The following is a 23418-nucleotide window of genomic DNA, read 5'->3' as shown; positions in this document are numbered from 1 at the left end:
AATGATGAGATGAACCCTGATGATGTTTAAAGACATTACTATAAAACAAATATTCAATAATATGTTGCAAAAAAAAAAAAAAGTTCAAAGGCTCAAAATAAAGGGCCTACATTCATCGTTTTGGCCCAAAGCTTATCTACAGACTCCATACATTTGCAGGGTTTGTAGGCTCAGTATCACAAGGAGATGTATACGTTAAGTTTACTTTTAAGGGGTCCCATCAAACCTTAAAAATATTAAGTCAATTTACCAAAAGAAAATAGTGTAGGATACCTGTGTACATGTTACAGTACTGAATTTCACATTAGTGTCATGCAGGAGCATAGTGAGTTTTTGCCATACTGAAGTATAAATCAGCCCTTATGAAGAAGAGTTGAGAGGGGCTGCCATGCTTTTATCTACAGTGTCTACAATAGATAATGAGTGATAGAAAATATACTTCTTAAGGCAAATATTTTCAGCAGTAAGTACTTCATATTGCCATCGGGGAGGCAAAATAATCTAATAACAAAACACTGATTAAGAAAAAGACATATCAATAAGCTAACTTTAAATAATGTTCTTCAAAGGCAATACAAAGGCATGTATCCGTTTGGAACGAGACAGGAAAACCTCCTTGATGATCAATATGTGCCATTTAGCAGCGTCTGTACTGTCCAGAACTCTTTTGTGTAAAGGACATTTTCCCACTTTGCTAGACTATCTCCTGTTGCATAATTCAGGAGCTGTTAGTGTCAGAGGTCGAGTACCTCGTGGTCAGCAGAAGAAACCGAACACCACCACTGTCACTGCAGACAAGGAATAATTTTACAACTCTTTCGCAAGTGATCGTCTCATTCCTCAAAGCAACTAATACTGAAATGACTTGTGATCTGAAGGCGACAGACTCTTATGTCATGCTAACATCATGTCTGCCGCCATAACAATTACCCGGCTTGATTAAGCTGTAAGCTTTTAACTATTACTTTCTTGTGCTAGTGAAAATTACTTCCACTACAGGGACTTTTATTACTACTACTGTCATATTTTTTACAAATTCACTGTAGTTTCTCTCCCCCAGAAAGAGCTAAGGACAGCGGGATGGATCTGTTTTTGTTTGTGCCATCTGTCCAATCAAAGCAACAGCAGGATGAAGAGGTAGAGTGGGAGTAGGAGGTTGTCTATTTGGGAGGTGTAGGCTTCCAGCATGGCCACCAGAGTGATGGAGCCCACAATCCAGGAGTAGGTGGAGTTCAGATTGATGCTCCCATCAAAGATGAGAAACATGGCCACGGCGATGATCTGGGCAAACACCGATGTTGCTGTCCCTTCCATGGTTTTCTTTGTGCCGGGCCAGCGTATCTCCCCCATGGTGCTGCCAAACACAGACGCCACAGTGTCTCCGACCCCCACAGCCAACACACCTGCATATGGTACCAAGCCGCCAGCACCAGGGAGTATCCCCTTGGGGGCGCATGGCCCAGGGAACAACCATATGGGCAGAGACATTCCCAGCAGCAGGTAGACGTGGGTTAAGATAAGAGGCCCAGAGTCCCGCTCATCCAGGAACAAGGTGAGCACCTGCCTGAGCAGCTGACCCAGCGGCCTGATCCGGAAGTAACGCACGTACTCCAGGAACAAGAAAACCGCCAAGCATCCCACAGACGCCACGTGGAGCAGCTGCCTGTCATATATCAGTCCTGGAACATATGTGGCCACTACAATCAGATGGAAGTACTTCCTGACAACAGTGGAGGCCTGGTGCTTCTTAGACCCTGAGAGGCGCTGGTAGTTCTGGTGTAACACAACACAAGTGGCCACCACAGCCAGAAACACCCAGTATCCCAGCAGACAGAGTCTTCTGTCATTTAATGTGACAAAGTCCAGCAGCCACATGATGGGGTGTCGGCCAATGAACAGGGAGAGCCACGGCATGAGGATTCCCAGGGCCAGAACAGCTGTCATCATGTGAAAGAAAAGCGATGACACCCAGGTTTCGGACTCCATGAAGCAGAAAAGCAGGGTGAAGAAAACACCCAGCAACAGTGAGCCCACAACAATGACTGGCAGGAAATAGTTCACAGGATCACCTTTGACCTCTGCCAGGTTCAGGGAACGCTTGATGAGCTGGTTGACGATGAAACTGATTCCGCCGACGATGAGGAGTGCCTCTCCGGGTGTGAAGCAGCGTGGCAGCAGGTAAAGCACAATCAGGCTGAGATAAACGAAGATCAACAGCACCTCCAAGACCTCGATGACCTCGGACACGGTCAGCGTCTGTTTGGTCGTGTAGAGAATCGCACTGCCGGCCATGCCCGCGATCACACACGTGTTGGTGGGTACGGGTCTCGTGATGCCCAGCGCAATCAGGGACAGAAACAGAGCCAGCATCATGCCTGTGATGGTGATCACCATGGAGAAGCGCTCAAAGTATACATTCCCTGAGGCGGAGCACTTTTCTCTCAGCGCCAGGCCCAGCAAAGGCATCACCATGGAGGCCGGGACAATGCCGCTGTTAGCTGCAGGACGGAACTGGAAAACGGCGCCCCCCGACCTGAGCAGGCGGTCCCATTTGTGCTGTACGTAGAAGGCCTGGATGAAGAGGGCTATGCTGCACCAGGAGTGCTGGTTCCACACCACCATGTGGACACAAAGCACCACAGCCAGAACTACAGAGGACTCCACAAACACTGGATTGATCTGCATGACTGCGCGGTGGAGGCTCGCAGGGAGGGAGGAGGGTTGATCTGAACAGATGGTCTGCAACAATGATGGCCTTCTTCTGTCAGTTCCTCTCTCTGGCACACTACATCATTTGGCAGGCATTTTTCACTTGCTAAGGATGTCTAGGGAAAAAAATGGAAAAATTAAATCAGTGAGGATGATGACCAGAAAATAGAAAAATTAAAATATTTATAAGCATTGCTGAATCCTGTAGTTGAGAGACTGTCTGCACTGAGACCATCAGCTGTCTTAGCTAATATTAACAGTGACGCTTACTCATGCTTTTTATCTGCTGTCCGTCATGAACCATGGCCACATTGAACATTGACCCAGTAACTGTAAAATCCACACAGCTCTCCAAGCACATGAATGCGACCCCAGGAGAAGTGTAAGCTCTTTCTATATCAGCTTGAACCTTTTGTTCCTGTGGGGGGTGGAGGCTGGACTGACTTTCTAACAGGCTGAATCAGCTGGGGAGGTTATGTTAACACATGACCATCACATCTGACGGATACGGTAAAAAGAAAGAAAGAAAGAAAAGCACAGTCATTTGTTAAATCCTTGCTAATGCAGCCGAGTGGGGCCAGCTAATCGTCACTGAGGTGAGAAACGCGTCCCTCTGCAAGCCAAGGATGCTGCAACCTCGTACAACATCAAGCTAACGGCAAAATACAGCTGACTAGCGAGTTAGCATAACGCCACAGAGCACAAAACTGCAGGCAGAATGGAAATTAAATCCGGGCTGACTAAGACAAGCGTACGTACCACATCAGTGCAGTGTTATCTGGGCGAAGGTGCGTTGAGATATGAATAGGTGACGTTCTTTTTGACAGGTTTCTTTCCTTTGTCAGCTGTCCCTTCTCTCACACGCAGCAGGAGGGGGCCATATTTGACAGCCGGGTCACGTGGTACAACCGTAAGATGTCTCTTAAAGGCGTGGTTTTCTTTGTTTTTTGTGTATTTTTACTTATGATATTAGTTTTTAAAGTATTTTGTCATTTAGAAAGCGCATTCTGAGTATTTAACTTAAAAAAAAAGATATAGTTGTATTTGCATTATAGCAAGTTCAGTATAAAACATGAATCACACATATTGGTTTAAAAACAAAAACATTGTCATCCTGGATTATATTTGTAGATGGAAATGCAAAAAGCGTTGCCTTCATTTTTGCTTAGAACACGGTTCTAGAAGAAGAATTTATTTAAAGTTTTGGCGATAATTATTTCGCTCCAGAAGATGGCAGTTGTCTTATGAAACACAAGAGGCGTCGACGACGAAGAAGACAGTGCCCACGACGGTAATGACGACATAGCACAACAGCCAATCACATGTCAGGAACGAAGATGGCGGACTCGGAGATGAGCGTAAGGTAGGCAGACAGCCGTAAACTTTAGTTAACGTCTACCTTGTTTGAATAGTTTTTAAGTATTTATCAGTGAATAAACATTTCTACACAACGTGGCTGCTTTTTAAGTGCTATCAGCAGTAACACTTATATTTGACTGACTTTTGAGCTGTTAGCACCACGCTAATGTAGCTTAGCAAGGGCTAGCAGTTGAACAGTTGAATGGCTTTTCAGCAACGCGGTGTGTCAGCCGCATGTCAACAACAGCATGTTGACTTTTATACTATAACTGATTATTCAACGAGACTAAGTACCGACATTTATATTTCTAGATAAAATGCCTACATTAGCGGTCGCCTGCACTAACAGACAGTGGTTAGTTGTGGCAAAGGAGAAGAGGCTAACCTTTGTGTTTGGGCACGAAGAGGACAATGAGTTAACGTAGTACGTTAGTTTCACATCACAATATTGAATGAAAAATGTTTCCCTCCGTATTTGTAATGTTTGAAAAGAGACCCACAGCCGCCACTAAAACTACCCCAGGCTTAGACCTGTATTTTACAGTCAGTTAGTATGAACTGTCAGTACACGTTTAAAATTCAGGAACATTATAGGAGGGAATTTAAAATACATCCATGACCCGCACATTGTATGAGTTATAATGTGTACAGCAATTCAAAATACAGTCTTATGAAGTGCTTCAGCGCATTTATCTGTATCTGTTCATCAGATTTTTCCATTAGTTTTGAAGATGTCATGACACCTACATTGTACCTACTGTCCATATCAGCTTTTACAGAAACTGTATCACAGCTGGTACCTGGGACTGCCTTAGGGGTGTGGGATTTTTGAAAAATCTTGTGGTATATGTATATATTTTTTTCGACAATATTGGTACACAAATATATAGTGACTTATTACATCTTCTTAAAGTTGAGACCTGTTTATAAAATAGCCACCACAGTAGAAATGGTATGGAAAAATGACAAATGTATATCATCTTACGCTGTATATTGTCATATTGCCCACCTTCGATCTGCCTATTAGATGAAATTGTACATTTACAATCAGATGAACCGACTGCTGCTTGTATTATGCATTATTGTTAATTATTGCTTTTCTAAAATATACCCATTATTCTCTTAGGAGCTGTCGAGAGTTATGGACCATACTGCTAGGAAGATCTGCCTTGCGAGAGCCGGTATGTCTTATTGCCACATGTACATTACTTGCAAGAGTGTACGACTACCACAACTATGTGGAGGTTGAATCAGAGGTTAAGGGTTGACTTGAGTGGGTTGAATTGTCAGAGGAGTGCTGTGATTGCCGTATGTGTAGTGTTGTAATGTTTTTTGTTTTTTTCATTTAATTTAATATATTTATTTGGAGTGAGTTTGGATGTACCAAAATCACAGAAATATGAATATTTGGCAGTTACTTCATTATGCTAATGAAGAAAATGTATTTGTTGTCACAGCATATTGGCATTTCGGTAGTCCAGAAAATGACACTTGCTCCAATGACACAAGTGATTTTCTCTCCTCACATTCTGAAATGTTTGACGGAGACAGGCTCAGATAGAGGCAGAGCTTGACAGACACTGGGACAGACTGCATCAAGGACTCACTTACTACAAGCCACCCAGGTATGTCACAGTTTGATCCTTACATCAAAAATGAATACAAGTTATTCAATGACAATAGAAATGGTAAATGTCTGCATCACTTGTTCTAGCTCATCCTCTGCTGGGAAAGTGAAGGAGAACAAAGATGTTGCACAACCACTGAAGGATTTTGGTTTGAGGATCAGTAAGCTGTTGGTAAGAGTTAAAAATATCTGTTTTACATAAAAGATGTAGATTCGTTGTCTTAATTTGTTGGTGCATTTCATTATAGTTTGATCATGTTTAATTCTGTAATGATTTTACAGGGTCTTGATGAGCAGCAGAGTGTGCAGCTTTTACAGTGCTACCTACAAGAGGACTACAGAGGAACCCGTGACTCATTAAAGGTGTCTGTTCACACATAGATTTTCTCCATTAATATTTGTGTTTCAAACATTGCCGTACAAAAAATACCTGCCAGTTTTTACAAAAAAAAATTAGTTTTTGAGTTTTTAGGTTTCAGTGATGCTGTGTTTTGTATTTAACACTCATTGCTGCAATTACTCAAACTACTCTTTCATACAGGTTGTTCTCAAGGATGAGCGACAAAGCCAGGCACTCCTGCTGAAGGTCAGTAAAGAGATCTGTAGCCATTTGCACTTGCTGTATTGTTACACTTGATTCAGCAGTACTCTTAGATTTCCATATTTAATGCAATAAGTATGACTGCCTATGTGTGCGTATTCACAGATAGCTGACTATTACTACGATGAGCGCATGTGCCTGCTCAGATGTGTTCTGCTCTTGCTGACATACTTTCAGGATGAGCGACATCCCTACAGGGTGAGAAGCAGCTGGATTTCACATAAGAAAATTTAAAGAATGCAGTTTATTTGCACATTTCTCACTGAAAATAAGTTTATTTGTTGTTGCTTCTGTAACATAACTGGGTGGGTTTGTTTTTATCCAGGCTGAGTACTCTAACTGTGTCAATAAACTGGAGAAGGACCTGGTGAGCAACTACCAGTCACAGTTTGAGAAGCTCTTCAAAGCAGAGGCACCAACATGGGAAACTCACGGAAACCTCATGGTGATAATTTGGTTGATAATTGGTTAATACTGTAAATTATAACCTAGATGTAATGCAAATATCACACGTTACTCACATTTTTCCTATTTTACTCAAAGGTCATGCCTGAAAGTGGCATTTGTCTATCAAAGGATGTAAAATTGTAATACTATATGCTTTTTGTTTTGTTTTTTAAGACTGAGCGGCAGGTGTCACTGTGGTTCCTGCAGTGTCTGAGAGAACAGTCTCTGTTGCTGGAGATCATCTTTCTGTATTACGCCTACTTTGAGATGAGCCCATCTGACCTGCTGAACTTCACCAAAATGTTCAAAGAAGAAGGCTTTGGTTTGCGGCAGACCAACAGACACTTAGTAGACAAGAGTATGGACGCACTGGTTGACCGCATCGGGTAAGAGCAGCAGCTCATAGTGTCTGTGCAGATGTGCTATTTGTACAGTATGTTTAAAGTGAGCTGTTCTCCAGGAGGTGTAAGTATGATGTCTGTTTGTGGTATGTGGCTTTGACAAAAGACTAAAAGAGTGCTGTTGGTGAATCACAACCAAATGCTCAGTTACCACAATTACGATCAAAACATTTGACACCGTCCAGCCAATTATAAGAACAGACATTCCAACGCATATCACCAACGTCTAGTTTGTCTAAATGTATTAGTTCAGTCGTACATAACCACAAATCTGTGAGCAGGCAGATTTGCTTCATGAATTCTTGAAGATGAATGAGCTTATAGCTCTGTTCCGGACTTTCATCAATTCGCATGATCATACAGTTCAATACATTTGTTTCTTTTTTGACTGATAACGATATTTGAGAGTTCAAGAAGTCCAATAACAATAAAAAAAAAAATCACTAACACATAATATGAGCCAATGTATCCTTCCTTTTACATTTGTTGTTAAAAAATTCTGACATGTGAACAAGATATTAACTGAATCACAGTTGGACGGTGATAACTGTGTTTTACATAACCGTTTATAAATTATCTCATATTTACATAACTCACATAGTCGTTATTTCAGTATTGTGATGCAGTAAGCATTGATTGGCCAATATATCTAGTTCAGTAATATTTTATTGTGTAATCTTTAATGTATGTATCTTGTATGTTTCTCTGGCCTGTAGATATTTGAGCTCCCTCATCTTGGTTGAGGGAATGGACATAGACTTCCTGCACAAGTGTGCCCTCGAGGACTGTACAGAACAGCATCAGTTCTCCAATGCTCCTGATGTCATCAAGGTTTGACCAGAGTCTCTAAATGCAACAGGCATAAATACTCTGTAATGCAACCATACACTGTTTATGCAGGCTGAATTAACATAACAGAAAACTAAATGAGGCTCCAAGTTAGGCCCTGATTTTCTGGTAAAAGTCATCTTTTAAGAGAGAATTGGATGTACCAGATGACTTCATGTTTCTAAATGACCTCAACAAATCCCTAGTCTAGCACTTATTCATCCAAATTGCACAAAATTGATCACAGACTGAGGGAACTGATTTAGGCACCTAGAATAAACCATACAGGCATCTGAACCTCCATTTTTCCTCTGTTTCTTCCAGGAGATGGATCAGCTGCTGCTGACATTTGGTGACATCCCTCATCATGGGCCAGTGCTGCTGGCCTGGGTCCTGCTAAGACACACTCTGCGACCAGATGAGTCCAGCCCCGTGATCAGGAGGATAGGCAACACTGCACTGCAGCTGGGGGTGTTCAAGTACATTTCAACCATGCTGAAAGGCATCGGCGTCTCAGGGAATAATGTAAGAGAACACAGATGCACACCTGGTCTGTCCTCAGGTCAAACTTAAAGTTCGTAAGAAGGTAGAAAACTGTTTATAACTGCTGCTCCCATTACCAATAACTGCTTGAATGATATCCTGCAAGTTCAGGAAGTCATTTCACAAGGTCTTAACCCACACTGTAATCAAAGGCTATAGAGCCTTGGGTCTCAAATCTTATCCTCTGGGTTCAGAGTGCTTCTGGTTTTCTCTACCAGGTAGTTAAATGTAATCACATGGGGCCTCAGTCCTAAATCAGTCTCTAATGAGATGGCTAGAATGAAAACCAGCTGGCAGTAGTGAAACATGTTGTACTCTGGATTGGTTTTATAGTCAGAATCTGAGCTAAATCAGTCTTCAGGTTTTATAATCATACCCCTCAAACTGTGGTTTATATCTGCAGTGCAGCATTAACAACAGCTTTGCTAAATTGACCACTGAAAATAACAACTTTCACCCTCACAAGTTTTCTGCTAGTAAAATGATGCAATGATTATGATACTGCAACACAAACATACACATACCAGTAGACACCGATGTCTGTCTTCAGATATGTATTGGTGTTGTTATACTACATTCAGTTTTCCCTTTTTCTCTCCAGTGCACAGCAGGCACAGCAAAGATGTGTATCTACGGCCTCCTCTCATTTGTGATAACTTCCTTTGAAGAGGAAAGCCTACAGGTATACACTCACATTTTACATGTGTGTACATGGTTAACATTCCTTCTCACATCTATATTTGTAACTTGTGTCGATAACTGTGCTTATCATAATGCATGTGACAGACCGACGGTGTGGCGACACAGTGTTCCCACCTGATCGATGCTGCCTGTGAGGTCCTCTCTGCTCCCAATCTGGCTGAAGTCTTCTGGGAAATGGTGAGAAAATGAGATGGTTCTTCAGGATAAAATCATATAGTCAAAATATGTGAACTGTTGACAATGTACCCATGTTTGTCAAATTTGAAATCCAGAAGCCGAACATGGGATTGGGAATGATCCTGGACAGCGCAGTCGGGATGTTTCCTCATAAGATCGGACCTCTGTTACAGCTTCTAACTGCTCTGTTGTCAAACAAGTCAACTGTTAAAAAGGTAGATTTCACACATGCGCAGACATATACGCACTCAACTTTCCCTCATATCAATTGTTTAATATTGTATTTTTTTGTGTGTGACAGGTATACAACTTTTTAGATAAGATGTCCTTCTATACACAAGTTTACAAGCATAAGCCCAATGATATCATCTCCAAGGATGATGAGACACTGTGGAGGAGACAAACACCAAAACTCCTCTACCCTCTCGGTCAGTTTGTTTGGTTGTTACTCAGAGATTTAAATACAGATAGAAATGTCAGATAGTCTGCTGATTTTTCATGACATGCCTCAACTCATGCCTCACTCATTTTCATCTCAACCATCAGGCACAGGGCAGACTAACCTGTGGATGCCACAGGGAGTGCTGGGCCAGGTGATGATTGGAGGCGAGCAGGCCTACGTAGTTCGCTGGGATTACTCTTACAGCTCCTGGACTCTCTTCACTTGTGAGGTGGAGATGCTGCTTCATGTGGTTTCAACTGCAGGTATAAAACTGGTTCGGATAATCTCACAAGCAGATCTTTTAAATAAGGCTATCAGTATTGTGTATTTTTGTTACTGTCAACAAATCCCACGAAAAGACCAAAACCTAATTGTCACATAAGGAATAGACCTCAGTTACACACATTTTTGCATTATCTGATACATTTTTCTACTATAAAGAAAGAAATATTTGCCGTTTCCAGTGAATGTTTTTATTATTTTGTCAGTTGATTGAAATATTTCAGCATGATTAACTCTGTGTTTCTGTGCCTTTTCTTGTGCCAGATGTTATCGCTCACTGTGCACGTGTGAAGCCCATCCTGGATCTGGTCCATAAGATCATAAGCACAGACTGGACTGTGTCGGATTGTCTGTTGCCTCTCACTTCACGCATCTACATGTTGCTGCAGAGGTAAACTAACTTTACTGAGAAACTTATCAACAAACTGCTTTTGTTATTTGGTACTTCTATTTGAAACAGTCTAGACTGGAAACCAAGAATGAATTTGGCTTGTTGTTTGTGTGTTTACCATCTGCTAGGTTAACATCAGTCATCAACCCTCCTGTGGATGTGATCGCCTCCTGTGTGAATTGCCTCTCCGTACTTGCTGCAAGGATGCCTGGGAAGGTGGGTATGCTATGTGCTTCAAGTGTGAACAGGAAGTAAAATTGATGATTTAAAGTCACTTCTCACACACCTCATCTGTCTTTTTTTACCTTCAGGTGTGGTCCAGTCTGCACCACACAGGTTTCCTCCCCTTTGCCTCCAACCCTTTGACCAGCATGGCTCAGTGTGTGAGGTAAAGTGAAAAGCTCAAACTCTGCCTCATGTTTAACTTGCCTGGCACATTTCATTTAATTTTTGGGGTGAAGTTTAAAGTATTGAACAAAACATTTTTTTTCTAGTGCTGAAGGGATGAAGGCAGGTAACTATGGCAACCTGCTGGTTCAGATTGAGCAGCCGAGGGGGGAGTACGCTGTGACCATTGCCTTCCTTCGTCTCATAACAACCCTGGTTAAGGTAACAACAGTTTTTACCAGACGAGACGTACAGAACTGCTTTCTGGCTCATGTTGTGTAGCAGCAGCTGATGATATTTTATGTAAAATTAATGTATAAATGTGATGTTCTGCTATAATGTATGTATTGTCTCTCTTCTTCTCTCTCTTGTGGATAATTTCAGGGTCAGCTTGGCAGCACTCAGAACAAAGGCCTGATCCCCTGTGTGCTGCTGGTGTTAAAGGAGATGCTGCCCACCTACCATAAGTGGCGTTACAACACCTATGGAGTCAGGGAGAGGATAGGTAAAGAGCGCGTGTCTGACACGACAGTGGTGGCACATTTTTTTTTTATTTTTTTTTTATTTTTTCAGACTGGAAAATGAAACTGAATAAACACTCTCTGTGTTGCTACAGGATGTCTGATTTTGGAGCTGATCCATGCCATCCTCAATCTGAGCCCGGAGGGAGAGGATCAGGGCAGGTAAGGATCAAGTCCTACAGACAGGCTTTATTGCAATATAAAATGATGTTCAGTGTTTGTTTCAGAGAAAGATAGAAGGAATGTTGGTTTACCAATGTTGGTTCCTGTTATTCATGAACCTTCTGTTAATTAGATTTCAAAATTGAGCTTGGTAGTTCATCCTTGACTTTTTAATACATCAGTTGACAAAACAATCTCAGCTCAAGGTGCACGTATTCACATGTATTAAAGGTGTTACTTCTGGAGCTGAAATTATTTGCCCATTAATCAATTAGTTAATCAACAATTAGTATGTGTTTTAAGTCTTTTTTTCCCCAAACAAATATAAAACCCATTTACTGGTTCCAGCTTCTCAAATGTGAGGATTTGCTGCTTTATGATAGTAAAGTAAAAAACAGCATTTTTGCCTTTTGAACTGTTGCTTGGACGCAACAAGACTTGAATGTGTCAACTTTTTCCACTATTTTCTGATATATGAGTCAGTAACGAAAATTGAAAGAGGCTTGCTTGTTGGTTTCTTTGTAAAGTTGATTTACTTTTTCTTCCTTGATGCAGCACCCCCACCCTGCAGTCTCTGTGTATCTACAGCCTGGCAAACACTGAGGCTGGACAGGCTGTCGTCAATATTATGGGAGTTGGGGTGGACACCATAGATGTGGTCCTGGCTGCACAGCCCAGCAGGTGAACAGACAAGTGTTCATCCCAGTTTACCTTGTTATGTTTTCATATAATAAGCTCAAAACCTTCTTATTTTTGTCATAGACTAATTGTGTTTTCATATCTGGAAATTCAGTAGTTATATTTTCCTTCTCTAAAATGGTCCAGCTGTGGCTCTGAAGGTCCCGGTCAGATCCTCATCCAGACCGTCAAACTGGCCTTCTCTGTCACCAACAACGTCATCCGTCTGAAGCCGCCCTCTGACGTCGTCTCGCCTCTGGAGCAAGCCCTGACACAGCATGGTGGCCATGGCAACAATCTCATAGTTGTCTTGGCCAAGTATATTTACCACAAGCATGACCCAGCGCTGCCTCGCCTGGCAATCCAGCTGCTGAAAAGACTTGCTACAGTAAGGACTTCCAATATATACATACAGTGTATGTTTGATGCGATGGGTTTGGATCTGATGCTGCTCTGTCATTTTGTACAAAGCCAGTATTGATGTTCAGCTCATATTTGATCTGTAGGTGGCTCCCATGTCAGTTTACGCTTGCCTTGGTAACGACGCAGCGGCCATCCGGGATGCTTTCCTCACTCGGCTGCAGAGCAAGACGGAAGACATGAGGATCAAGGTTATGATTCTGGAGTTCCTCACTGTTGCCGTGGAAACGCAGCCCGGCCTCATTGAGCTTTTCCTCAACCTGGAAGTCAAAGATGGCAGCGAAGGGTCAAAGGTATAGCGGTAGTACTAAAAAGAAGTGTATTTGTTTTACTTTTAGCAGCTGCATCTGGATTTGAAATATCTCTGTGTACTTTTCTTTCAACCTGCAGGAGTTTCTGCTTGGTGAGTGGAGCTGTCTTCACGTGGTGTTGGACCTGATCGACTCCAAACAGCAGGGGAAATATTGGTGTCCACCGCTGCTCCACCGAGCAGCCCTGGCCTTCCTGCTGGCCCTCTGGCAGGATCGCAGAGATAGCGCCATCTCCGTCTTACGTAAAAAGTAAGCACATTATCTCAGACAAGATGTTTATTTTGACTAGTGCTGTGCGATATGAACAAAGTTTATCCTCATACAGGTAACTTCATATCCAGATAACGATACATTTCATGATATTGCACTTTTTTATGTAAATTCAATAAATAAATAGTTTACATAAAATAACAAATGTGGACTGGTGTCAAAGCAGGTTTTCTGATGCGTGTCAGACTTTTCATCTCTAAACCACATCCATGCAACAGAAGTAGCCACTCATGGTTGGAGTCCTTCTCCTGTTTAGAATGACTGTGTTCTGTGTCACGTTTACCCTCCTCCATGTTTGTATGTGTTGCCTTCTTCATGTAAATTTCTTGTCTGCGTCCATGCTGTGCAGAAGAACGCAGAACATTGTCCTAATGATGAAAAGTAGTGCCATAAAGAGTTTGATTTGCTTCAACGAAACAAGCAATAGAACATAATATGACACGTTAGATGTTTTTCCTGTCGTCATATTGCACAGCCCTAACTTTGACCTGGAAACATGAAACAAGTGCAACTGAATGTCTCAGCAGAGGATGATGAATACATTGCTGCTTTTTTACAGAGAAAGGTTTTGGGAAAATTTAACGACACCTCTCTTTGGAACCCTCACACCACCTTCAGATACCACAGAGGTATTTAAAAAAAAATTTTACACTGTTATAATGATTTCAGGAGTATGTGTATCTCAAGTATGTCAACTCAAGCATTGTATTTTACCTTCAGCCTTGTGTTCTGGAGACGTGTGGTTTTGTCATGAAAATCATCGGTCTGGAGATCTACTATGTCGTCAGGTAATTTCAGATTTTCTAATTCCCATAATGATAATTCCCATGTAGTTCTCGTATTTGTTATTTTGATCTAGAGACGACAGCTCCAGTCCCACATAACTGATTGTGTCTGTGTTGCTACAGTGGTTCCTTGGAGCAGTCTCTGAAGGATGGGCTCCAGAAGTTTTCCAATGCTCGACGATACGAGTACTGGTCCCAGTATGTCAAGTCTCTTGTGTGCCATGTGGCGGAGATGGAGGAGGAAGGCATCTGTTACTTCGCTGAGACCCAGATGTTGATCTCTGCCTGGCGGATGCTGCTCATTCTGTCCACTAGCCATGTACGTTAGCACAAACACAATCATGGTTTTTGTGTTGTATCTGTTGATGTAAGGGCCGCTGGGGTATACTCGATCAGGACCAGTTCTTATGAGTGAAAACCAGGCCAGGAGACTGTTTAAACGCGGTTATAATGGGCACATTTTCAGACAGTCTCTCCTGGAAGAGATTCATTGTGCTGCGCTCAGTTGTTCACATGAAAAGTGACAAAAATAGTTTCAAGAACGAAAAAACCCTGGCTCCTTTCTCACCTCTGAGGGTGGCGTGAAGTGGGTGTGGGTGTTGCATCGTCAGCTTCGGAAAGTCCCTGAAATGTTTGGACGCAGCCCATCCTAATCTGATGTTGGAGAGGTGTGGGTGGAGGGGCTTTCTGAAGGTAGTCAACCATCTGACAAGCAGTTCTCATGGAGTACACTGGCCCCTAACTCCTACCCTTAAAGAAATATTTCAACATTTTCAGAAAGCTATGCCAATTTGCTTTCTTGCCGAGAGTTCAGTAAGAGGATCAGTATCACTCACATGTTTGTGTGGTTGATCTGCAGCCTGCAGCTCTGTCCAAAAGTAACAAAATCTGTGTACCATCACCTTTAAAGCTCACTTAATAATATATGTTGGATCTTGTTTGTTTAATCCACACAAAAACTGAAGTGAAAAAGCCTTTCCTGGTTGTCTTAAACTGCGTATCTAACAGAAATTTATGAGGGTGATATCAATCTTCTCATCAAACTCTTGGCAAAAGAGCAAAAATTCACCTAAAATGGTAAACTATTTATTTTTGATTGATCGATTTGTTTGTGTGTCCTGCACCTTTGAGTGGCACTCACTATGTTTTTGCACAGAACCTCATCTGCACATGGACCACATAAAATCATGATTGTTTTATTTTCTGCTTTCAGTCCGATGTCATGCAGCTAACGGAGGACTCGACCAAACTGAAGCTTTTCATGGACGTCTTGGATGGGACCAAAGCTGCTGTAAGTCATCATGGCGTAATATAAAGGGATTTTTATGTCCTCATTTCCTGTTTTACTTTTGAATTTCTGTCTTTACTGCTGTTTTGTTGTTTTAACCCACTCTTTCTGTCTCTTTTAGCTGACTACGCCAATGTCTGTGCCTTGTCTTCGTCTTGGATCCATGATGGCCACTCTGCTACTCATCCTCCTCAAACAGTGGAGAAGGTGTGAAGTCATACATTTAACAGAGTCTCAAAGATTCCTTAATGTTGAAGTCAAGAGTGCACACTTGACCTGACTGAACTCCTTTACCTCTAATAAACTGTGTCGCTGCTGTCTTCCTGTCACCAGCGTGGTCGCGACAGCTCCTGACATCCTGTCTCCCCTCTCCCTGATCCTGGAGAGTGTCCTGCAAGCTGACCAGCAGATGATGGAGAGGACCAAAGCCAAAATCTTCTCTGCCCTCATCTCTGTGCTGCAGATTCAGGGTCTGAACGGTAAGAGGCGTGTGTGTGTCTTATGATGTCTTTGTTGAATCTAATGTTGCAGCAATGGAGTTCAGTCAGCGTTGATTTAATTTGTTTGTTGACTAGGTGGAGATATTTCCCAGCTGCCCCAGCTGTTGCTGTCTGTATGTGAGACGGTGAAAGACGAGGCCCTGGCGCTCATTGACAACACTCGTCACATGAGTCAGACGGGAGACGCAGCGGAAGATGAGGACAGCATGGAGACGGACTCTCCTCGCGGCCCACAGAAGGACCAAAGAGACGGGGTGAGTTGATGCAGGAATGATGGACAGAAGATTTTGGTTCCAACTTTAAAAAACACCTCTCCTTCCAGAGGAGTCAGAGAATCAGTCAACATTTAGCTTCATTCTTTCTTGATGTCACATGTTTTTCAGGTTATTTCATGTTGAGGCAGGAGGTTTGGATATAAATGACTTTATCTTTTATCAATACTTGTAGTTTAAACCTGCAGTAACAAATTTTTTGCCCACTTGGGGGCAGCAGAAACAAGTTGTGAATACACTTGATTTTTTAAGTGATGATTGCTTTTTTACACATCCAGCAGCTGCAGAAATCAAATGTAAGTCCATAGTCACTCTCTTTTACCTCTGTTGTTGGTCTCTGAGGGAAATATCTGGTTCATTAGCAGCTAAATGTACCACTGGCCACTGGGTTTCTTCTTTCTTGGCCAGACTGCATATCCAACATACAGCATAAAGTTAATTTAATCCCACTTTCTTTTTATTAGGTGTGTGTGCTAGCGCTGCACTTAGCGAAGGAGCTGTGTCGCACCGATGAGGATGGCGAGCACTGGGTCTCGGTCATGAGGAAGATTCCAGTCTTGCCCTCGGTGCTCAGCGCCGTTGAGTTCAGCCTCCGATCCAAACACAACCTCTACTTCACTGAGGCCGCACTTCACCTGCTGCTCACACTGGCCCGCACTCCTCAGGTAAACACAAAAACACACTTGCTGTGATGTTTAAAGGATAAGGCTGATGTTTTTCTATATTTTGCTGTGAAAAGAAAAAACAGCAAAAACTTCCCTACCCAGTCAATAGTTTCATTTGGAAATAAGCTCTGCAGTCTCCCAAAACCGTCTGGTACTGTAGTTTTTAGCAAACTTTACTTATTGTGTATTTACTTAAAGTAAATAGTGCATTTTTTGGGTCTTGGGCACAGAGCTTTATCAGGCGTTGGATACACAGACATACTTGTTAGCTGCATAAAAATATACCACAGCCTCATCCTTCAATGTTTATAAAGAAATGTATTAGTTAAAGATGTCAAATGTTGATAGTGTCTTCATTTGTCCTCCAGGGGGCAGCAGCTGTTGCTGGAGCAGGAGTCATTCAGACTATCTGCCTCCCTCTTCTGAGTGTCTATGAGGGGTCTTCAAATGGAGCATCACAGGTGATACCAATGGACTTATAGGAAAACATTTTCTGCCTTACATGTCACAAAGCACTGCTTAATGACACAGACAAATCACTGCATTAACATCCCATAATAACACAGCACGTCCGTGTCTCTGCAGAGTTTCTCCCGAAAGTCCCAGGACTCCGCCTGCTGGCCGGGGGTGTACCGCCTCTGCATGTCTTTAATGGAGAGTCTGCTCAAGACTCTGCGTTACAACTTCATCAACGAGGCTCTGGACTTTGTCGGAGTGCATCAAGAACGCATACTGCAGGTATGACTGTGATGACATGAAAGTCGTCTTATCGCATTAACAGAGAGAAATACTGGGGTCTGGCAAAAATCGAAATGTGATAGCCACTGAACCTGCAGCCTTAGACACTAACACTACTGTGCACAGTCTGCCTTTTAATTCTGTTTGGGCTGCAAGTAACATTCTTGTCATCATGAGTTAGTCTTTTTCATTTATTTGCTTGATCCATTGATCCATAAAATGTCAGATAATAGTGAAAAATGCTCCTGAATCTCATTAAAGAGTTGAATTAATGAAACAGCTTGTTTTGTCCGACCAGTTCATATAGAGGTTTTCAATTAAGTACTTAAAACAATACTACTGTAAAAGATTAAGATAGCCTGCAAATATTCACACTTCAGTCGGAATCAGTGAGTTTTGCTTTAAACAGAATTTAAACAGTTACTGGATTCTCAAAATTGTTCCTGATTAATGTTCTGTTGTTCAAGTAATGGCTTTCAGCTCTATATTCTGCCACAGCTGCACTCTGTTCATGTTTTTCTCACTCTAAGTCCTCACATCAATCAAGATTTTTAGCTTTCATTTGCCATTATAACCACTGCAGTGCATTTCTGTAAGCAATATTTTCAAGAAAAAGTACTGAAGGTGCTCACAATGCCACAACCAGTAATAATACATTTGTAACTGGAGACCAAAGATGTGGGAAAAACAGCTTATATACATTTGAGCAGGTAAAATTCACACACCTGCGTTCACAACAGTATGCAGGTAGCTTGTATGCTGTTTTGTCTCTTGTTGACAGTGGTCTCACTAGTCTTCATGTTCTTCCTGTCCTCTGCTGCTCAGTGTCTGAACGCAGTGCGAACGGTGCAGAGCCTGGCGTGTTTGGACGAGGCAGATCACACAGTCGGTTTCCTGCTGCAGCTCTCCAGCTTCTGTAAAGAGTGGCAGTTTCACCTGCCCAAACTGCTCCGAGATGTCCAGGTAAGTCCAGAACAGAGGTCCTCATCACCGCAGCTCCACCGCTGCAGTCACACCTCAGTATTTAGTGTTCCTCTCTCCGTCTCCTCTGCAGGTAAACCTGTGTTACCTGTGTCAGACCTGCACGTATCTGCTCCACAGCAAGAAGATGCTTCATCACTACCTCCAGGTCACAAAGACATGTTTCATACATAATTACATCATTACATTTCAATTCTGTATTACAACCAACCTCACTTCAAATGTGTGTGCCAGTCAACTGCCCGAAGGATCCAGTATAGGGTTTTAATTTTGTTTCTGGTTTCTTCAGGCCAAAAACGGTGAGGCGTTGCCCCCCGGACCCCTTCCGAGGACACAGCGGCCTCCCCAAACCCCGTCTAAAGAGGCAGCAGGTGGAGGGGAGAGAGAGGAAGCTGAGCAGAAGGCCCTGCTGGCTGTGCAGTGCAGTCTTCTGAAGATCCTCAGTAAAACCCTGGCAACCCTTCAGCACTTCACTCCAGACTGCTGCCAGATACTCCTGGACCAGGTCAGCCTGCTAACTCTGCTCTGATGAGCACCTTTTTCACCAAAATCGGTCTGCTTATTAGCTTTGATGCTCATTATTGGCTCATATTTCCAGCAGCATCATAAGAATTTGTGCCACATGTTGACCTTCATGCACCACACAGAATAAAATGCTGATTTGTGTCTCTGCCTGTGTGTCAGAGTATGGATTTGGCCGAGTATCGAACCTTGTTTGTGCTCAGCTTCACAACTCCGGCGTTCGACCCCGATGTGGCTCCTTCGTTTGGAACCCTGCTGGCCACCATCAACGTGGCCCTGAGCATGTTGAGCGAGGTAGATGTTCAACTTTGTAAGGAAAAACTTGAGCTCCAACCTGCCGACAGTAGAGCCCTGATTGTTTTTGTGCTCCTCGTTCACAGATGGAGAAGAAAAAAGAGCCAGTTTCTTTGAGCATAGCCTCAGTGGCCTCATCAGAGGAGATCCAAGCTCTGAAGTGAGTAAATTAATCAAATTCAAAGTAAAAATACCCTTTTAAAGGAAATACGCTTATTTGCTGTCTTGTCAAGAGTTGAAAGAGACGATTGATACCACTCTGGTCTCTGCCACCAAATATGAAGCTACAGCTAGCAGCTGGTTAGCTTAGCATAGACTGTAATTAAAATATGCCCACCAGCACATGTAAACTCACCAGTTAACACATTGTATCTCTTTTTAACCTAAGTGGAAAAATGTCCCAAACTATTCATTTGACTTATTTATGCTTTAGGACATTAAATTGACATGAAGTTGTTTCTCTTTTTTCTTCAGGTCTTTGCTGATGTTCACCATGGAGAACTGTTTCTACGTGCTGATCTCTCAGGCTGTTCGGTGTCTCAAAGATCCCTCCATCGTACCTCGAGACAAACAGAGGCTCAAACAGGAGCTGAGCTCTGAACTGGTGAGACATGGCTTTTCTCCTGACCTGTCTTTGTTTGAACTCTTCTGTATGCTTTCAAAGGATGAGTCTGGTGATGTTCTAGAATTTTCTTGTCAACAAATCCCATTGGAACAAAACCCACAATGAATGTACTCCTACTAATACTGCTAGTATTTCCTGTGTAGCCAAAGCCGGTCTTAGGTGATTCCTCTGTGCCATAGAACTACAGCTGTTTTAGAAAATGACTGAGAAAAAAAACTATAAATATAATTGTGTCCCATTAGTAGGAACTAATGGTCTCAGGTCTGAGGGCCACAGATGGAGGAGGGAAGTAGACTTTTATGGGTTTTGGTCCTTTCATGGGATTTGATAACAATAAGAGAAATGCAAAAATAACATCATCCTCATAATATACTCATAGACTATTGTCTAACTTCTTTGATTTTTGTCTTTTCTTCACCCCCAGAGCACTCTTCTCTCGAGCCTGTCCCGCCACTTCCGCAGGGGCTCGCCGTCGTCTCCGGCCAGCGGCATCCTGCCCTCCACACAGTCCAAACCACCCACACCGGGCTCCAAGGCAAGCCATGAAGGTCAGGAGCCGTTCATCCAGCTCGTTCAGGCCTTTGTCAGACTCGTGCAGAGATAGATGTACATTTCCAGTAAGAGACGTGGATCCCAAACACATACTGTTGTTTCACAAAGCCACCATTGTTTTTGTACCTCCAGTAGTGCAATCAGAAAAAAAAAAAAATGACTTCCTGATGTTACACCTCATTTTTATGTACAGTTTTTGCAGTAGTTAAAATAGCACAACTTTGTGACCTGGAGTGAGTTTGTTTATTCTAAAGTAACGTTTGGAGCCATAAGTTGTTAAACATTTCATTTTGCCAAAACTGCTGTTCTAACTAAATTTCACTTGACTACAACCAAAGTGTTGAAGCCAATGAGAAGCTGCCTGATTGTCCGAACAAATGTACTCTGAAGAGAACGGAGTCTGTAGAGATCTTGGTGCTACTAAACATCAGTCACTGACTGTGGTTTATCTTTCCAAGACCTAGTTTTATAGGTCACTTTGACGATTCATAATGACCAGACATGTTTCAAGTGCTACTTAAGAAATTAGACCTCTCAAATATAATATCATGTATAATGACTAAACATAGTAGAAAAGCAGCACAATACTTTTTCTAATTCGCTTAATTTTTGCTAAATCTTGATCTGATCTCTGCTATTTTCTTATCTCTGCTTATTAATGCACACATTTTGAAGTAGCTGCCAAGATTTGTACTTAAAAAAATGTATATGCCAATAAAGGGACTTTTGTACCACAATCAGGTTTCATCAAACTTTCCTTTACTGCATTTGCACATAATTCCTTGAACAAACGGTAGCCCTGAACCATCCTATACATAAACTGACAGATGAAAACAAAAGTTAAAAATAACATACATTTACATTTTCATGTTCTTATAAAAAGAATAAAGGAAAATATTTCATTTGCAGGAATTACTATTTACAAAGGCTAACTTTTACAACTTCAGTACCTAAAATCAAATTATAGGCAGGTCATGTGCAATACAAGTAGTACAAAAAGGCTTTGATATCTGGAGAGTAAGGTGACAGTTTTACAGCAGTACAGAAAGGCAGGATAAGGCCCGGTGAACACTAGGTAGCTACATTATCAAAAGCAGTATAGCAGCAGATTTAGTAGCTGCAGTGTAAAGAGGCGTCACTATTGTGATCCTCTGCAGATTCAGAGTGTCTGCCTGCAGTCCGTCTACAAACGGGAGGGTCTGTGGAGTCCCCTACTGGCCATTGACTGGGACCTCCTGAAACACAACACAAGTTGACAGCATACTGTAACATCAGCATGAAAACAGTCACAGTCACTTTACATCTCTGCCCGCAGTCATGCAGGGTAGAACCAATAGGTGCTGAAGGAACGACAAAAAGATAGAGACGTTCTACTGCCTGCAGACACATGCATCTGACATCTGCTTAAAAAGGAATAATTGAACATTTTGGGAAATTAAGCTTCTTTGCACTCTCACAGAGTAAAATAAGAAGGTTGAGACGACTGTCACATCTGTCCAATATGAAGCTAGAGCCAGGAGACTTAAAACTAGGCATGTTCCAAACAACTAATTTCCCTCATGTTTAAATGGAAGTTTAAACTTAGAATAGTCGACTAGTCTAAAACAAAGAAACCACTCCGAAGACAAAAACTGAGCACAATAAGGTTAAACATTATCCAAAAAAAATATTGTGTATAAGAGTCATTTGAAACCCTTAATCACATGCTGAAATGTGTGGCCCTTTGTGCTGTGCATCAGACATCCCATACCTTTGTTTATGGACCTTATTTTCCCTTGTTTTTCTGTGACTAATGGGGACACCAGAATTGCGTGAGAACACTGCGACCGTGTAACAGGCTGCAGTGTAATTCCACTATTAAAGTTTATGCAATATAAGTGTTTGTTTTTGCCACTGTAAGACTTGGATCATTACTCTTACATCTCTGACAACATTATGGAAAGAATCTCTAAAAAGAGACTTTTTGTTAAAGAGTAAGAGTCTTTTTGTTTAACCAGAAACGGACGCTGTATTGCTCTCACCAAAGCCGCCAGACTCCATTAACAAAAAACAGCAATTTTATCATCGTAATCCGAGATTCATTCAAACTCGACAGAAACCAAATAAAACTCATCAAAACCTCAAAGGAAGTGGGGAAAACGTAGTGTAGAGCCGGAATATTTTAACATTTAACTCCGGAATTATTTTCACTGGACATTATGTCCAGTCAACATTATGTCCTTCAACAGATTTTCCCAGTAAAAAAACAAATAAAACAACACCGGCTAACGGAAACAATGCCGTGCATTATGAACATTATCCTTTAATGTAATAAGTTTAACCAACTAATTTTACTGGTGCCGACTAACAAGGTTAGCAACGTTTAATCATCAAGTCAACTAATTACACACATCCCTACTAAAAACAGGGAGCTAGCTGCCTCTGTCCAATAGTAAAAAGGCTGAGGGTTAGCCTTTTATGGAGTCGTGTTGTCACCATTACATCAAATCTTTTTATACAACATGTTAATCTGTGATGTGCTGAGGTGCTGGCAGGTGGATTTCTTAGCAGTGGACAGAGCCAGCTAGCTGTTTCCAGTCTTCATGCTAAGCTAACGGTCTGCTGGTTGTAGCTTCATAGCTATCAGAGTGTAACTCTCCGTAAGAAAGCCAAAAAGCATATTTCCCTGAAAATTCCTTTAAAGATTCCTCAGACAAGTAGAAAAGGCTTATCATGCATCATAAAAGCAGATTTTTCCACACAGTCACTCAAACGCAATATGATACATGTCCAGTTTATTAGGTACAGCTAGCTAAACCTGGATGAAAATGTCCAAAACAGACACAATAGTAGGGGTTATTATCTGACTAGATTTTGCTAAATCAACCTAATAAACTGGCAACTCTATATAATATTTTGGTATTTGCTTCGTGCATTAAACCAAATCAACACGGTCTCA

At 42.0% G+C, this 23418-nt stretch overlaps 3 protein-coding genes across 10 annotated transcripts in view; 1 reads left to right on the top strand and 2 right to left on the bottom strand.

The window, feature by feature from the left end:
- Positions 1-74: 74 nt before the first annotated feature.
- On the bottom strand, positions 75-3591 carry dolk (dolichol kinase). Its single transcript, XM_041960464.1, has 2 exons — positions 3469-3591; positions 75-2825 (listed from the first exon to the last, which is right to left on the bottom strand). Exon 2 carries the CDS (start codon positions 2683-2685, stop codon positions 1114-1116), a length of 1572 nt encoding a protein of 523 aa, XP_041816398.1. The 5' UTR covers positions 2686-2825; positions 3469-3591; the 3' UTR covers positions 75-1113.
- A 450-nt stretch (positions 3592-4041) lies between these two features.
- On the top strand, positions 4042-20691 carry nup188 (nucleoporin 188). Its single transcript, XM_041959551.1, has 43 exons — positions 4042-4072; positions 5195-5249; positions 5620-5693; positions 5783-5867; positions 5978-6058; positions 6237-6281; positions 6402-6494; positions 6622-6741; positions 6918-7129; positions 7861-7975; positions 8297-8497; positions 9117-9197; positions 9302-9394; positions 9490-9609; positions 9696-9822; positions 9941-10099; positions 10383-10509; positions 10638-10725; positions 10821-10897; positions 11004-11118; positions 11281-11401; positions 11513-11579; positions 12135-12260; positions 12405-12645; positions 12764-12970; positions 13068-13237; positions 13818-13887; positions 13979-14046; positions 14167-14362; positions 15257-15334; positions 15453-15538; positions 15665-15810; positions 15907-16085; positions 16568-16768; positions 17137-17229; positions 17354-17506; positions 18332-18469; positions 18561-18635; positions 18777-18992; positions 19172-19303; positions 19390-19463; positions 19778-19907; positions 20353-20691. The coding sequence occupies exons 1-43, from the start codon at positions 4047-4049 to the stop codon at positions 20530-20532; spliced, it is 5241 nt and encodes a 1746-aa protein (XP_041815485.1). The 5' UTR covers positions 4042-4046; the 3' UTR covers positions 20533-20691.
- Positions 20692-21217: 526 nt separating this feature from the next.
- cdk5rap2 (CDK5 regulatory subunit associated protein 2) overlaps positions 21218-23418 on the bottom strand; it is a 34973-nt gene continuing 32772 nt past the window's right edge. For all 8 annotated transcript variants that reach the window (XM_041959542.1, XM_041959550.1, XM_041959548.1 and 5 more), the window contains one exon: positions 21218-21715. In XM_041959542.1, coding sequence (XP_041815476.1) covers positions 21591-21715 — 125 coding nt within the window. In that variant the 3' untranslated portion in view covers positions 21218-21590. The remainder of the gene's footprint in view (positions 21716-23418) is intronic.

This window comes from Chelmon rostratus, chromosome 19 (assembly GCF_017976325.1).
Source record: "Chelmon rostratus isolate fCheRos1 chromosome 19, fCheRos1.pri, whole genome shotgun sequence".
In the NCBI taxonomy this organism is placed as follows: Eukaryota; Metazoa; Chordata; class Actinopteri; order Chaetodontiformes; family Chaetodontidae; genus Chelmon; species Chelmon rostratus.
This window is presented reverse-complemented; position numbering and strand designations above follow the sequence as displayed.